At 39.0% G+C, this 16,683-nt stretch overlaps 2 protein-coding genes and 1 pseudogene across 3 annotated transcripts in view; 1 reads left to right on the forward strand and 2 right to left on the reverse strand.

Moving 5' to 3' along the window:
* LOC116703199 (aquaporin-8-like) overlaps window positions 1-2,096 on the forward strand; it is a 2,238-nt pseudogene extending 142 nt beyond the window's left edge.
* A 2,555-nt stretch (window positions 2,097-4,651) lies between these two features.
* On the reverse strand, window positions 4,652-12,104 carry LOC116702524 (meteorin-like protein). The gene is made up of 4 exons (XM_032536770.1): window positions 11,911-12,104; window positions 10,934-11,340; window positions 6,510-6,569; window positions 4,652-5,560 (listed from the first exon to the last, which is right to left on the reverse strand). The coding sequence occupies exons 1-4, from the start codon at window positions 11,994-11,996 to the stop codon at window positions 5,223-5,225; spliced, it is 891 nt and encodes a 296-aa protein (XP_032392661.1). The 5' UTR covers window positions 11,997-12,104; the 3' UTR covers window positions 4,652-5,222.
* Window positions 12,105-14,636: 2,532 nt separating this feature from the next.
* cbx8a (chromobox homolog 8a (Pc class homolog, Drosophila)) overlaps window positions 14,637-16,683 on the reverse strand; it is a 2,834-nt gene continuing 787 nt past the window's right edge. Inside the window, exons 3-5 of one of the 2 annotated variants that reach the window (XM_032536767.1) lie at window positions 16,539-16,604; window positions 16,068-16,134; window positions 14,637-15,628 (exon numbers count right to left, since the gene is read on the reverse strand). In XM_032536767.1, the coding sequence (XP_032392658.1) occupies window positions 14,792-15,628; window positions 16,068-16,134; window positions 16,539-16,604 (970 nt within the window). In that variant the 3' untranslated portion in view covers window positions 14,637-14,791. The remainder of the gene's footprint in view (window positions 15,629-16,067; window positions 16,135-16,538; window positions 16,605-16,683) is intronic. The other variant, XM_032536768.1, reaches the window with a different exon arrangement.

Raw genomic sequence — 16,683 nt, forward strand, 5'->3', positions numbered from 1 at the left:
TTACTGTCACTGTTCTAGCTCCATAACAAATCCAATAAGAACAGCAAACAATTCAAAATGACAGTTTACTTTTGTTTCCTGCAAGTGAGCTACCAAATAAAGATGTCAGCAATTGGTCTGCATCTTGTTTAATAAGAGGTCTTTGCAGGCCATAGACGCAGTGTCCTGCTTGACCCTGCCTTGGAAAAGCACCATCCAAAAACAGGTTTGTGTAACTTTGCAGTAAATTTCAGGTTCCAGTCACTGACATAAACTAGCTTATTTTAAATAGTTCACAAACTTGTCAGCAAATTCATCAAATGTTTATATTTGCAAGTGTACTCTTGAAATTTGAGAGGACTTGCTATGATCAAACTGTTAGATTAATAAGACAAAAGAGTCAAAGAGTTCAAGGCAGATCAGTGGAACCACTCTACCCAAAACTCTCTCCGTAGTACCAAAGTCCGTGTGATTAGCAGGCATAGAGCTATTTGTATGCACACCTCAGGGTCACACGCTCAGTGTTACATCCTCAGCTCGTGCAACCAGACCTCCCTGAAGACGCGTGGCTGATGAGAAGATGGAGATGGGTGAAGTCGAGGCGTCTGCCACCAGCCAAGCCTCATAACAAATTAGAGAGTGTCTGGGCGAGGTGGTGCAAACTATTTTCTTTGTGTTTATTGGGTGTGTGTCCGTCATAGAGAAGTCTGCAGTGAGGCTTCTGCTAGCTGTGGTGCACGGTCTAGCTGTAGCCGTCATGGTGGCCTGCATGGCTGAGTTCAGATGAGGATCACCTTAAATATTTTATACAGTTTGTTGTGCCATGAACAAAGAGTCTTATAGTTTTCTTAGTCATCATAGATTTATCTCCTGTTTAATGTATGGACAATAATTAATCACATACAAACTGTCTTTTCTTTTGAAACAGGATTTTTATTTTTATATTTAATTTTTTGGGGGGGTGAAATTTACTCCCATTTGGATCCCTATTCAACCATCTATTCACCCTGGTCATCTATCTGTGTTGGGGGATTGAGATGATCATGGTGGCCCCACATCTCACATGTCAGTTGGTCGGAGGGGTGCTTGGAACTGCTATGGTGAAGGTGAACATGTCTCATTTTTCATTAAAGCATCCGTCTTTCCCTCTCTTACATGCATGTATAATAGACCTGAGTTATGGCTGAATTGATGTCAACAGGCGATGACCTCAAGAGAAAACTTTGACAAAGCCCACGGGGCTGCGTTTGTTCTGCTGCAGTCAGACAGTGACATAGGAGGAGCTGTGTTGGGAGAGGTCGCCATGACCTGCCTGGTCACCATGGTGTTGCTGCTGGGGGCCGTCAACGCCAAAAACAGAAGCCCCTTGGTGCCATTCATGGTGTGAGCACTGTTGTTATCATCAACATCTTGGCTGGGTGAGTAAAAATGAGTGAGGAGAAAAAGAATTGTGAATCTACAGATCATTTCTAATAAAGTGAAGTTTGATGGTCAATTTACATTCTATGTGTATGACTTAATATCATGTAGAGATGTATTTGAGTTATTTTACATGTCTGTCAAAGTCAAATATCAAAAATCACATCCAATTTGCATTTTAATAGCTAAATATCACATAGGACTTTAGTTTGTTGCGTTAATGCTGCAGCAGTGATGGAACTTGGGCAGAAATATACAATGAGGGTGGATTAAATCTACATAATTATTATTGTTTTCTACATAAATAATGGGAAACTCATCTGAATATCTCATACCTGTTTGTTTATTCAGTGGAGATGTACCTGGCACCTGTCTGAACCCAGCCAGAGCCTTCGGTCCAGCCACAGTGAGCAACTACTGGGTTAATCACTGGGTCTTCTCCGTGGGACCCATTGCAGGAGGTCTAATAGCAGCTGCGCTGGTTCGGTATACACAACTTATACACTTTGTACTTTAAAGAATCCTGTGTTTTTATGTTACTGTATTTTGATTAAAGATTGATCACTGACTGATCAAATTACAAACTGTTTTCCTGCAGTTGCTGACTTCTCCTTGGAGACAAGAAGATTTGACTCATTCTGAAATTAACTGAAGTGACAAATCACAAGATTGCTTCATCATCTAAAGTTACAATATAACACCCTTATGATGTTCCACTAAGATGTTTGTGTATGTTCATGCTTGGATTTTTCACTTAATCATAGGTAATCACGTTTGTTTTTTGGCCACATTAAGTGTGTAACTTGACTCTTAATTCTCTAATAAATGATGAAGTTTGATTGATGGTTATGAAACAAAGCCTGCACAGAATATTATGCTCAGCTTACAGGTTAATTTAACATGATCGTAGTTCCTCCACACTGCTATGGGTAAAGTTTAACACAGTTGTAGATGATTAATAAACTTAGTAAACGTATCTCTCTCTAGTGCAAAGAAATACATTTTGTAAAGCCTTGACTGTGTTTTATTTAAGGACAAGGACATTAGGGAAATCTAGTTTTCAACCAGGTGCAGGGACCACAATTACTATATGGACTTAAGATAAACTCTCAAACATATTACATTTTCAATTGAGAAGACCATAAGAAAAAGCTTGAGCTAAAATTCAATTACTTCAGATTTTCAACCACAAATGCTGCCCACCGTTAAAAGGAGACCAAATGGCAACCTTTTCAAAGCCAAAAGACATCCTTGCTTCAGCTTTGTATCCCAATACCCTGTCCCTGGTCTCAATGGTCGGAGCAGTGAAAGCCTGTTCCACACTGGAGGGTATCATGCTGTTTCCATATTGTACCCGTGGGCCTCCCCACAGCAGTGGCCCACATGGGAAAGCAGGCCAGGCGGTGGGATAAACCAATTACCCCCAAAGTCTGGGTGGACTCCTGCCGGTGCACCACGCAGCAGCTCTGGGCCGAGCCCTCCTGGGCTGGTTCCCCTTGAGAGCCTGCTGGAATTCCCAGAGATGAGAATTGTGTGGTCTCAAAAGCCTGCAGAGAGGTTATATTTTGCTTGGAAATTTGACATGGTGGCCCCCCTGGGACAATACCCAGGGAGGAGACTTCAAACCAGGCTTCTGCAAGATGAAAAAAAACTTTGTGGGAAGCTTGAGTTTTGGGCAACATTTATTGAAATAAGATGGTTTGTCTTACAGATACTTAGATATGTAAAAACACAAAACGTTTTTTTCATATTGCCAGTGATTTCTTTCATCTAAAACTATTTGTGCAATAAATCTCATTTTGCTAATTTATGTGTGATAAAGCTATAAAATGCCTAAAAACACTCCCAGAAGTCAATTTGAATGTTTTTAGTGGTTGAGATGTTGAATATATATGATGTTTGCAAATCAAGTTCTAACTGAAACTAAAAGACAAGACACTCACACAAAAAAGAGCAATAGAGAGAAATATGAAAGAGCACAGAGCAGAAATACACAATAAGTAAAAATGTGGATGGAGTGAGAGTAAAAGGAACGGATCCCCCCTTGTCTAGCTTCTTGGACTCACAAGCCCTGATGGTTTCTATGTGACAGCAGCCGTGACAATGGTCATCATGTCTGCTGGAGGCCTTGTCACTGCAGAGCCATTGTGGGGGCCCCATTCACCACGCAGTCATTTACACTTTCATTGGCAGCTATTTAGTCCTCATAAAAAGTTCAACACACCAATTTGTGAGCCCTGCTCAGCCAAGGAGAAGTGTGGAATAGGCAAAGAAAGCAGTTGCTTTAAAAGTCAATTAATTGTTCCCCTCTGGGAGGGGCCGAGGGGGAGGATCCCCAGGCTTTGGGGCCTCACATCTGTCCATTGGTCTTCTCAGGCTGTGATGCCGGGACCACATGACTCAATAGAAAAGTCCAATTCAGTCTGCTCAGAGCTTTTCACCATCTAAGGAGATTTTTGTATTTAATGTTATGGCAGGGCTATCCTATTATCATAACAATCTGATTACAGGGGAAAGTATGGGATGCAGAAGGAAAAGGGCCAAAATAAGATTGTAGAATACTTATTAAATCCCATTCTCCTCAGAAAAACAGAGATTATGAAGCATATAATGGGAAATGGGGGTGTTGGTTCATTTAAGCCTTCACCCAGGGGCTGGAGGGCTTCATGAAATTTAGATTTCTATGCACTGATCATGAGCACTGATCATTCAGTTCATCAGACACACAGCTAAATTAACTTACCTGATTCTCTGTTAAATATAAAAAAGAAATCTGCAAATTACTGTGTTGGGAACTTTATTTGGTATTAATTTTGCTAATATATTTGCATCTGATGATAAAAAACCTGATAGAAATGTTCTCTTGTATAGTTAATTTAAACAGGGTAAGATAATCTTGCTAAATCAAAATGTGGAAATGTTTGATTTGAATTTGATTTTGTCTTGCCAGCCTTGCACAATTGAAATATTAAAATATCAAGTCTTACTGACAAAAAACGGACACTTGCAGACCTTTTCTGATATATCATGTCCACTCAAAGCTGAGCTTTTACCAAAAGTCTCAATTATTAAACCATATCATGTAGTAGTCTCTGAGTTAAATTTGTAAAATATTACTACTGACACATGCCAGTATGATAAATGAACAGATCTAAGGGAAAATCGTTTTAAAAACCGAAGTATGTGACAATGTATCAAATGATCCTTTGAATAAATGCAAACAAATATCATTACTTAGACAGTGGAGGATTTATTTTTCATTATAAACACAATAATCCTAAATTAGATGCTTAGATATTTAATTCAAAGAGTACAATAGACAAAATAAAGAGGATTTGAAACTTAAGATGAATCAAATAAAAATAACTTCACAATCATACATATACAAGGCTATTCACTATAGGATAAAATTGGCAATTATGAATGGCCGTGCTTTAATCTTCCCTCCCACCTCAGTTAAGGGGGCAATTGTCACACAAGAGCCAGCAAAGTGAACAACGGTTGATGTGGGGATAAGCACAAAGAGAGAGCAGCAACCCAACCCCTTCTCGGTCTCTCAGGACTGAGGGCAGTGATGGGAGGGAGACAAAGGCCGGTCCTCTCTGGGCCTCAGGGCGGGAGGCCCTGATTTTTGCCTCTGCTCTCCTCCTCCAAATGTGTATTTCACCAGCAATTCAACAGCTACGTCCATGCTGTTGATGCTGAATGCCACCTTGCCGTCACAAGACAACATCACAGGGATCCCACAGTGTCAGGACAAGGGTGAGGATGCCTGTGGATAAAGCCTGGATGGCTTCAGTGTAGGGCTAAAACAGCACACTTCCTCAGTCTAAAGGGAAGTCACAAGAATTCCGCCGTGCTGCCCAGGCAGTCTGGTAAACAGACAGGAAGTCTTTGTATCGTGGGGCACACCCCAACCAAGCTTCCCCAAAGTGTTCTGACCCTGTGAAGAGAAACTCTCCGTCCCCAGGCTTAACGTGGCACTGCAAGAGTGTGTGAATGTGTCCACGCCAAGACGGGATGGACCGAGGTGACCCAGAAGCAGCTGCTTGTTGCTCAAACACTCCACTGCGCTGCCAGTACACCCTTGCTGCTGACACCTCCACCAGCGACGTCCGACGTTCAGAGTCGTGGGAAACGCTGTTGATGAAGCCCCGGACCACTGAAAGAACAAAGAGGAAGACCATGTTTATGCACTTCCCTGCATTGAGTAAATAAAGTGACATTTAAAAAAAAAAAAACAGTGTGCTTTGGATGTAGAAATCTTAGTAGTTTCCTACATGTTATTTTTTCTGTTCTCTCTTTTCTGTCTTTGTTTTCTCCATTTACACCTTAGCTGGTCAGCTATGCTTTATCTTTAAACAAACATGGCAGGTTTGTGAGATTGAGGCACGTAAATGAAGCCCAATGGACAGATTACTTTTGCTCTGAAGCACAGATCTCTTCTTTTCTACAGCTCCTCCTGACATCTGTTTGACCCCTCTGAACTGCCAGCAGAGCTACTGCTTATTGAGCACACACCGGACCATGAGAACAGCTTTTAAAAGTGTGTATCCTTTCAACGTTAACATTTTAGTGTTAACTTGTGTAGCTAATTTGATGTACTTTATATTATATTGGTTTTCTCATAGCGTATGACACTAATCATATTTTATAAAGTGATCTCATGTTTTTTTTTTTTTACATAAAATCTGTGGATGAATGAGTATGAATATTTTTTACTACCTAAATAAATGTAGAGGAGTAGAAGTATAAAGTTGTGTAAACATGTTGCATAAAGTGGAACATGCAAGTAACATGCATGTTTATACTATGTACAACAATTGAATGATTGTGTTACATTACATTCAACAAATGAGAGTTAATGTTCAGTTTTTCACACTTCATTCTCATTTATGCCAATATACTTTATGCCATGCAAACACCATTATCCCGCGCAAATCACTTTTATATTCTTCAGGGTTTTTTTTTAACACTTTGGCTACTATACCTTACGTTGTTTACATGTCCAATATATCTCAGTAGGACTAATATTGTTCTGTCAGTGTGTCTGTATTGTACAGTAAGTAACAAATCTTGGGTTTGTAGAACAACAAATATTGTGTACCCACCAAAGTCACTGTTGCATACAGCCATGAGGAGTTCTGTGTCATTGCAGGGTCGGCATGAAGCTGTGAGTAGAGATAATCAGAACAGAAAAGGACAGTTAAGAAGATGAAAACCTGCATCAAATCTGTCAATCATAATCACCCTCTCCTACACCATGCATGACTCAGCATAGCTCTATGACTGACTATGATTGGTCTCCTCTATGTCCCCAAGTCAAAGCTCCGCAGTTTTGGGGACCGAGCCTTTTCCAGGGCAGTTCCAAGGCTGTGGAACTCCCTCCCCCATGAGATCCGCATCTCTGAGTCCCTCACCATTTTTCAGTCCTGTCTGAAGACCCATCTTTTCGGTTCTGCCTATCCTTAGTTTTTTTTTTTTTTTTAAATAAACACTGTCTCTACCCTGTTAAGCGACTTTGAGCTCGGGAAAAGCGCTATACAAATTCAATTTATTATTATTATTATTATTATGATTGATAGCTGGGTGTCAATTCTCCTCCCTTTCACTCCCAGGCCAAAAATCTGACACATGAACCAGCTGCATTCCTCTCCCTCCTCACATCAAAGATTAAAGAAACCAGGGGTTCGATGAAGGAATGCGGCTCCTGTGTTTCTGCTCTGCCCATAATGCTGCCTCCCGATCAAAAAAACCCACGAGTCCTGACCCCGTGTTTGACACCTATTGTGTCCACCTAATTGAATAACCCTGTGCCAATGCAGGAGACTGCAGGAGTCAAACACTTCTGCAAGACTGGCAATGCAGAAAAGATATACCAGCAGCTGTCTATTGTGGACACAATGACATCACCACATTGGGACAGGCCTGAACACTTGGATAAATGCTGATAAAGAGACATGAACAATAAAAAGGCATTTGTGGAATCTGCAAAGTATTTACGGCCTCGATTCATGCCCCTTGGCCCGGTGCCCTTCAGCCGCTCTGTGGTCTGCTCTGTTCTCGCTGCTTTGTCCCGCCGACATAAACCAGACAAAACACACACTGACCAGCAGCTGCAAGCTCCAGTCAGCATGATTGGGGTTCATAATTAAATAACGACTATATCTCCTAGGAATTAGGACAGGCCACTCCATCACACTCCACAAAAGTTAATGCAATTGAAGGCTTTAAGATTTTATTTGAATTTTTGGTGCAAATTTCTATCTAGAATATGCATTTCCTGCAGAAAATGTTTGTGAAAGCTGAAAAGCTAAATTACTGAAGCTAAACTGGATTGCTGGCATAATTGCTTAAGAATAATGTGAAGTGGTGAGAATAGTGAGTGGGAATGGTTTAATTAGTATGGATTTCATTTAAATGTTGAAAATACCGAAAATGTTTTTAAAAAGGGGAATAGATTTTTTTGAAAAGAAAAGTCATAGTATAGCATGTCAAAAAAGTGATAAACATTCATGTCACTGTCTCTACAGCACCTGTTTACTGGTTCCACTTATTATTCCACTTATTTAGTATTATTCATCATTCACATTTTCAAATCTCACTTATTATTTTATTTATTCATTCATCATTCTCATTTCCTATTTCTGAACTGTTCATATGTTCATACTGTTCATACTGTTCATATTGTAATATAATAACATAATACTATTTATACCAGTATCCTTGCACTATGCTCCATATTTAAATAATTTTATTGATCTCTTCATTGCACTCATGCCTTTATATTGTTCTGTTTAGAGTATGTATATATTGTGTGTATATTTTTGTTTTGGTTGTTTTGTATGTGTAAGCACAGTGTGAGTATCGATGCTCCAAAGACAAATTCCTTGCATGTGTCCTCATACCTGGCGAATAAAGCTGATTCTGATTCTGATTCTGATGTTATAGTTTTGCAAAAAAAATGGTAAAAAGTCAGAGTATAGTATATCTAAAACACAGTCAATGTTTATTATGTTTTAAAGTAATAAAAACTCATTGATTAATATGTCAAAAAAATCATAGTGTATTGTGTCAAAAAAGTGATAAAATGTCATAGTACAGTACGTTGAAAAAAGTGGTAAAAAGTCATTGAATAGTATGTTGAAAAAAAGTGATAAAAAGTGATAGTATAGTATGATGATAAAAGTCATAAAACGTCATGGTATAGGATATCCAAAAAGTGATAAAACGTCATAGTATGTAGTATGTTGGAAAAGGCAATAAAAAGTAATTGTATAGTATGTCAAGAAAAAAGTGATAAAAAGTCATTGTAAAATGTTGAAAAAAGTCAGAATTAGTCAAAATAGTCATAGTATAGCGAAAGAAACGTGCAAACTTCACGTAAAAATGCCATGTCCTGACTGGTAATCGATCCAAGGGTGAGCATCTGAAGTGCCTAAAAGTCATGGTATAGTATATCAAAAAAGTGATAAAAACGTCATAGAATATACTGTGGTATGTGGGAAAAGTGCTATAAAGTCATAGGATGGTATATCGAAAAAAGTGATAAAAAGTTATTGTATGGTATGTTAAAATAAGTCGTAGTATAGTATTTTGAAAAAAGTGATGATTTTCTTCATATACTGTAGTAGTACGTCAACACTAGTCATAGTATTGTTAAATTGTAAAAAAGTGAAAAAAGTCGTAGTGTAGCATGTCAAAAATTGACAAAAAAACTGACAGTGTAGTACATCAAAAAAAGTCACTCTATACTAAATTTAAAAAAGTCATAGTATAGTATGTCAAAAATAAGGTATAGTATATAAAGTATATCAAAAAAAGTGATGAAAACGTTACATAGTATTTCCTGTATGAAATAATTTTTTTTTTTTAAATAAAAAAGTGATGAAAATGTCATGGTATATAGTATGTCCAAAAAAGTGTTAATGAACTCATAGTATAGCATGTTGAAAAAAGTGTTAATAAAGTCATGATACAGTATGTCGGAAAAAGTGATAAAAAAGTCATTGTATGGTTTGTCAAAGAAAGTCTGGAAAAACCTGCAAACTCCAGACAAAAAAAGTCAAGTCCTGACTGGGAATCAATCCAAGGGTCAACATCTGCAATGCCTTCTTGCTGGTCACCATGACAACAGATGTTACAAAAGTGACAAAAAGTCATAGTATAGTATTTTGAAAAAAGTAACAAAAGTCATAGTATGTTGGAAAAAAGTGATAAAAAAGTCATAGTACAGTATGTTGAAAAAAAGTCATAGTACAGTGTGTCAACAATAGTCATAGTATAGTACAGTATGTCGGAAAAACAATACAAAAAGTCATAGTATAGTGTGTCAACAATAGTCATAGTATAGTACAGTATGTCGGAAAAACAATATAAAAAGGCATAGTATAGTATGTCAAAAAAGTGACAAATAAGTCATAGTATAGTATGTTGATATAGTCATAAACAAATGATGAAAAAGTCATAGTACATAGTATGTCTGAAAAAGTGTTTACAAAGTCATAGTATAGCATGTCGAAAAAAGGGTTAGAAAAATCGTAGGATAGTATGTCAAAAAGGTAATAAAAAATCCTTGTACAATATTGAAAAATGGTTATAGTATAGTACAGTATGTCTAGTAAATTTATATCATAGCCACCATGATAATGAATTAATAAAGAGTTATAACAAAGTCATAGCATAGTATGTTGAAAAAAGTAATAAAAAGCAATAGTATAGTCTGAGAAAAATAGTCATAGTATAGTATGTCAAAAAAGTGACAAACAAGTCATACTATAGTATGTTGATATAGTCAAAAACAAGTCCTGACTGGGAATCAGTCCAGTGGTGAACATCTGTCAGTGCCTACTGGCTAGTGCTATTAGCAGCGTTGCTGACCACTGAGCCACCATGACAATGGCTTTATAAAAAGTTGTAATGAGTCATGGTAAAGTATGTCCAAAAAAGTGATAAAAAGTGATTGAATAATATCAAAAAAAGTAATAAATAAGTCATAGTATAGTATGTTGATAAAAGTCATGAAACAATAATTGTATAGAATATCAATAAAGTGATATTGTGTGAATCAGCATTCACACATTAGGGTAAATTTTATAAAGGGTTTATTAATTGTAATTAATGGCTTAATTGCATGCACTACTACTTCATAAAACAGTTATAAACCACTAATGAGAGCATTTTTGGGTTAATATGTTGTAGAAAAAAAACGTTGTTGATATTTATCTTTTATTTGAGGCAGCTGTATGTGTTTACAGCCCATAAATAAAAGCTTAATAAGGTATTACCGATAAAATAATATAAAGGTAAGTGGTCTTACGGTGGTGTAGTGGTCTTTTTTTTACAACCTGGCAACACAGGGGTTAGCCTCATCAAATGTCTTATAACTGTCCTATGAAGCTTTAGTTAATGATTTAATAAATTAATAATGCCATTTGTTACACATTCTGCAAAACCTTTTATAAGGGTCCACATGTATGAATGCATATCTTTTAGATTGATCGTCACAATGCTAAATTAGAGAGAGTCCTCTCACCCTGAAGCCCGCTGTGGCCCACGTTGGGTCCAGCAGTCCTGTTGCCCAGTAGCTCATATCTGAAGCCCATCGTGCGTCTGCTCCAGGGTCCATCACTCTGCGGTCTGGACTGGAGGTAGATTACGGGCCTGTGCGGGCCATCTGCCGTGAAACAGAACACCTGCTGCTCGGGCCGCCCGGTCTCTGTCACCAGCAGCTCCAGCTCCCCGGCTCGTTCAATGAACAAGCTGGCTCCACGGAAAGAGGTAGACGGTTTGATGCAGACAGTGGTGGGCTGCGAGGAGGACAGATTGGGCTCCAGGACCACCCGGAGAGCCTGGCCGGGGTATATCCACCTCACCGAGCCCTCTGTACAGCGCAACTGCACCTGGAGGACAATCCTGGAGTCCACACCAGCTGCAAAACCACTGAATGAGCGGGAAAAAACAAGATATTCACATATTCATGTGAAATTCAAATTGCTGTCATGTGCTATAGCATGGATTATGTAGTAAAGGCTTTATCAATGGTTACATTAGCATATCTATAAATATAAATACATTATGCTAATGTTATAGATCAGTTATTTAGTCTAATACATTTATTGTAGTAATTTAGTTTATCCTCTTTTGATAATAATGCAACTTTAAATGCTAATATTTAATAAATAAATGTTTATGTGCTTATCACTAACTTATAAATATCAACTCTGCAGTTGGCTAGATGGTAATAAGTCAATAACACAAGTTTTTTTTTATCATCAAGTCTGCAGTTAATGTTTGTTCAGATTGTATGCAGATACTTTCTGAACGTTTTCACAACACCGAGTAGGCTAAGCCAAAAGTTGTTCTTATAAATGTCTTTTAACTGATCTATAAAGCCTAAGTTAACAATTCAGCGTTATCTTTCAAAAGGCCGGTTTGGCCCTCAGTATGTTATGTCCCTCTTTTCCCCTCTTTAAAGTACAATAATCTTGCATATTGAGAGAAGTTGCTTACCTTCCAGTCCAGTTGCACAGATCAGCCGCACAGTGCTGTAACTGAAGAATCAGGATGCACATCAAAGTAATCACATTTGGCAACATCTCATCCACATGAAGATAAAAATTCAGACTGAAGTACACCGTAGTGCATGGCTAGAAAGTCTGTCTGTCAGTAGCCTAATCGAGAGTAGACTGCTCACACGCGACAAGACACTGTGACTGTGAAGCTTCACGGGATTCTCTCTCTCCCTCACCCTCTCTCTCTCTCTCTCTCTCTCTCTCTCTCTCTCTCTCTCTCTCTCTCTCTCTCTCTCTCTCTCTCTCTCTCCCTAATTAGGACTGATCCAGTTGTTGGGGACTGCAGGTCTTTGTCTTTGCTCTCTAAAGAGACACTTACCGTAGCTTAAAACCCTTCAGCCATCTGTTAACATCAGTGCGCCTTTCTGCACAATAATTCATCCACTTCTAAGAAGCTGTCAGCGGTTTATTGTTTTACTTTTTACAGAAGGGCTCAGTATACTTCGCATTTTAAAGTCTACATTTTTACAGGTAAATAGCAAAACTAAAATACAACACTTTAGTAAAAATCATCAAAGTTTTATCTAATTTGACCAACCCTTCTCTAAAAGTAAACAGGTTTTTATTACTGACGAGCAGCTGATTTTATTTCTGTGTTCGAGCTGCATCTAGTGGAGGGATGATGCAACACACACAATGAGGAGGCTGTAACTCAACAGCCGCAAATATTGTAGATCATTGCCAGCTTTCACCAATAATTAATCCACTATGGGTGAGTGGTTTCACTTCATTTAAACTTTCAGGGTCTTTGTGCGAAAATAGTTTGGGACCGTTTCAAGGTCTTGCTGTGGCGACATCTTGTGGAGGTAGAGACTTTAAAGCGAAGAAGCAGGCCTTTTGCATAAAGCTTGTATATAGGCCATGTTTAGGGCCGCAGGCAGCATCAGATCAAAGGGTTGAGGTTCTTGATGGGTATGTTGTTGGGTAAATTGCACTCATATGGAGACGTTGGCCAGACGTCACAGCTGCAGCAAAAGCCTTTGCTGCTCTTATCCCATAACCTTGAAGTTTGTATGATATTGAACCTGTCACAACTTTGAAAATTCACACATATTCACTACACAGAAGAACGAATGCAGAACATAACCGATAAGGCTGTGATACACTGCAAAGTTGCCCATGTTGCAGTGTATTGTTTATTATTTTGCGTCGAAAAGCATTTCCAGAAAACTGCTCTTCGCCACCAAATTTAATTAAATCACACATCAGTACATCACGAAATTCTGATAATAGCCTAACAGCTTAGTCAGTGATTATTGGTGAGCCAGAAACCAGACGGAGTTTTCTCACAGGAGTACCGGATGGTCAGATTGGTTCATGTGTCCCAGAGACACAAAGCAAAGTCAAATGAATGGAGGCTTTGTGCCTAAAAGAAGTGGCCTCTTATTGGCGCAGTGCTGCCTGGATCCTTCACATAGGCTGTAAAAGGTCTGATAGACTAAGGTGCTGAAAATTGGTTGCTGTCAGAAAACACAGTCAATGATGGGGAAAATCACGGCCCCTTAAAAAATGACAGTTTAAAGCATGAAAAACTCAACTCGACACAGGGTCACAGTTTGGGACTTCCTGTGATTCAGTCTATGTTGTTGCGCATACAGCAATCAAATGTCTCACTGATGTTAATAAGTAATCCTATTCAAAGTCATTTACAGTGTAAAATTGAAACTGTTAAAACCAACTCACTGGTAGATTGTAAACTTTAAGTCTTAACTTGCCCCTGTAAATCTTCCCGTCTTTATCTGACCACGTGCAATAAACGACAGTGCTGGTGATGGAGTAAGAAGATAATGGTGTTGATGGTGAAACAAGAAGAATATGGATGTGCGTTGTATTTAGTAATCAGGTCCACCAAAGGTCCAGAGCTCTGATATACACTTTCATTCTCATGAGATATGATTCATTGCTTTTTAACTTCTGCTAAACAAGAAGAGAAATTTCAAGTAAACATCAAAACAGATTAGTCGCAGGATTTCTTGAATTTAAAATCAGGGCCTCATTGATTGAATTGGTGAATTGGTGGGGTCACAGGAACATGTGTGACCAGACACTCCTCATACAAAATTACAACAGCAAAACCACCTATTCTTAATAAATTAAAAAGAGCATTTTTTTATCTCCCGGATGTGCCAGAATTATTCATCATAAAGAAGTAAAGCCTTTACAAAAATACTTAATTCCGACGCCTAATCATTTTTAGATTAGGGTTTAGGGACGCGTGGATAATTTATTCAGGTCTTCAATAGTTTAATTGTCCTGCTATCAAATATAACTAATTCTAAGTGATACTGAGTATTTCGATTATGTGACATGATCCTGATGCCTACTAACGTTATTAATAATTAGTTTGGAGAATTAAAAAGTAGGCTTTATAATATAGCCTTCATTTGACAGCCTTGATACTTATATGGCCTTAAGGTGAAAGACGGGATTGGAAAGTTTCTTCAAAGTCCAGACTCACTTTGAAGCTCGGATGAAACTTAGTAACTTTGAACAGTCATCATCAATAGCTGGATGCGTTTTAGCAAATTAATGTTGTGGGATTATTCCACAAATTAGCGTCTATGATAAGGTTGTTTATGATGACATGTTAGTACAGTTTCTGAAAATAGACAAAAACCGATGACAAGATAGAACTGAGTGTAAAAAAAACAGAAGCTCACCATGTCACTTTCAATTTTTTTTTATTTTCAGCATATTAAATATCTGTATGCACACGTTTGAAAGTATAGAAAAAAATATAGTATTACAGTTGCTTGTTAGTTAGCTTCTTAAACAAATATTTGCGTATATTAGCCTCTTGACCTATATCCGAAGCATACTCATCTTTTCTCTCTGAAAAAACCTTTCTCTGTTTTGCTCTCTCTCACGGTTACTGTCAAGAAGTTCATGGTGACGTCTGTCACGGTCACTGTATCCAGGTTGGTGTAACTGGGGGTCCAGGACGATGCTGGTCGCGTGGACTTATCGTGGATGGACTCGGACTGTGTGGAGATGACAGTGGGTTGTTCCCGGGGCAGACAGCACTCTTTCAACTGATGTCTGCGGTGTTCTGCAGAGGTGTTTGGCCGAGGAATAGACATCCTGCTCAAACATTTAGTCCTGTCTCCCCCCTGATCGCTTTTCATCACATCTGGACTGAATGCGCAGCTATAAGACAACCCTGCGTGTCTCTGCTCGCCGCTGTGTTTGGGTGTTATTGTGGTCTTCTCCTGAAACCTCCTAGTAAGCTGGATGAGGCTGTGATCTGACGTCTCCCCGTGATGAAACATGCGTCTGGGCATTTTGGACAAACCGTGTGACACCGGCTCCTCCAGTGACCTGCTCCGTTTGGTGTCCGGCTCTGAGCTGCCTTCATTATCTTTCTCATAATGTAACTGCAGCTTGGGTTTGCGCCCTCTCTTTTTGGGGAACCGCACGGCTTCTTGGACTGTCAGCGGAGCTGTTGGAGTCGGTCTGGGCCTCCTCTCTGGCTCTGGTGGTCGGACGTGGACACTTTCCCCTCTGTTGACCGCGCTCGGTGGGAAGATTGTGGGAACCACGGTGCGTAAACCCTCCCGGGCCCTCGGTGTTATGACAGGCTCCGGAATGGGATAGGAAACCTGGATCCCCCTGGGAGCCTCTCTTCTAAATTCATAAGCCTTTTCTTTTGCTTTGGCCTGAGGACAGAGCAAATAACGTTCATAAGAGGAGGTTTTCCGGAGAAGAAAATTTGAAGTCTCCTGAGGATATTTAAAAGGTTTAAGAGAAGCAGCTGCAGATCTGTCTGGTCACACTGAGTGTCCAAGGCCTCGTCCTAAACCTGCTTCGCTTTTTAAGAAATGCATGACAGCTACATAAAACTATATAATTTCATATAAAAAGGACTTCTAAGCAATGTGGCTACTCGACTTACCTTCATGAAAATCACAGGGTGGGTCCCTAAATGAAGGGTTTTATTTGGGTTGCATTTGTCATTCCGCCAGTTTGTGAATAACAATCCAACAGTTTCAGAATGAATATGGATGTAGTTGTCATATGATGGAAATTACTCATCATCTCAGAAAGGTGAAAATATAAAAAGAAAACCATTGAATGCGCATTAAAAGATGCACCCACCTTTAAGAGAAATGTCTCAGGTTTGGGACCCCTCTTCTTCGGCCCGAACAGCTCCCTTTCGCGCTCCCTGGTGCATAAAAATCATTAAAAGATTAAATGATCACAGCACATTAACAAATGTATTCCATTTAATCTATTTTTGAAACGGAAAATCTAATTTTCGACGTGAGGACAAAACTGCCAACGGCGTGAGATGTTCCCAGTTATTAAGACAGTGTTTTATTAGAAATAAGTTTAATCAAAATAAATCAAAATATAACTAATTCGCTGTTTGTGATGAAAAAATTGAATCGCACATTGCAACTGATAAAACTGCAAACAGAATAATCCCGGAATCACTTCTTTCAAAATATATTCAAAGATTCAAATGTTGACTAAATGTGTTATTTGAATGAGCATGTTTGGGGTACAGAAAACGCGGTGCCGTGTTGTTTCGGAGAGAGGCCTACTGCTGTGCTGTCAAACCCTCACCTCTCCTCGAAGGCAGCGAAGAGACGTGCATCCAGAATGTTTTCCTCCGGCTCCCAAGTGCTGTACCTGTGTCCCAACAACAATGAGGAGAGGTGTCTGTTACCGCGAATCACCTATCAGCACTCACACACACGCGCGCACACAC

The sequence above is a fragment of the Etheostoma spectabile genome, chromosome 15 (genome assembly GCF_008692095.1).
Source record: "Etheostoma spectabile isolate EspeVRDwgs_2016 chromosome 15, UIUC_Espe_1.0, whole genome shotgun sequence".
Lineage (NCBI taxonomy): Eukaryota > Metazoa > Chordata > Actinopteri > Perciformes > Percidae > Etheostoma > Etheostoma spectabile.

What these genes read in the sequence shown, in the direction of transcription:
- LOC116702524 (XM_032536770.1), bottom strand. Translation starts at nt 11,996, where the DNA reads ATGTTGCCAAATGTGATTACTTTGATGTGCATCCTGATTCTTCAGTTA. An exon ending in CTGTGCAACTGGACTGGAAG is followed by an intron (nt 11,341 to 11,910) that starts GTAAGCAACTTC and finishes CCGCTCATTCAG; the next exon opens with TGGTTTTGCAGCTGGTGTGG. An exon ending in GGGCCACAGCGGGCTTCAGG is followed by an intron (nt 6,570 to 10,933) that starts GTGAGAGGACTC and finishes CTCTACTCACAG; the next exon opens with CTTCATGCCGACCCTGCAAT.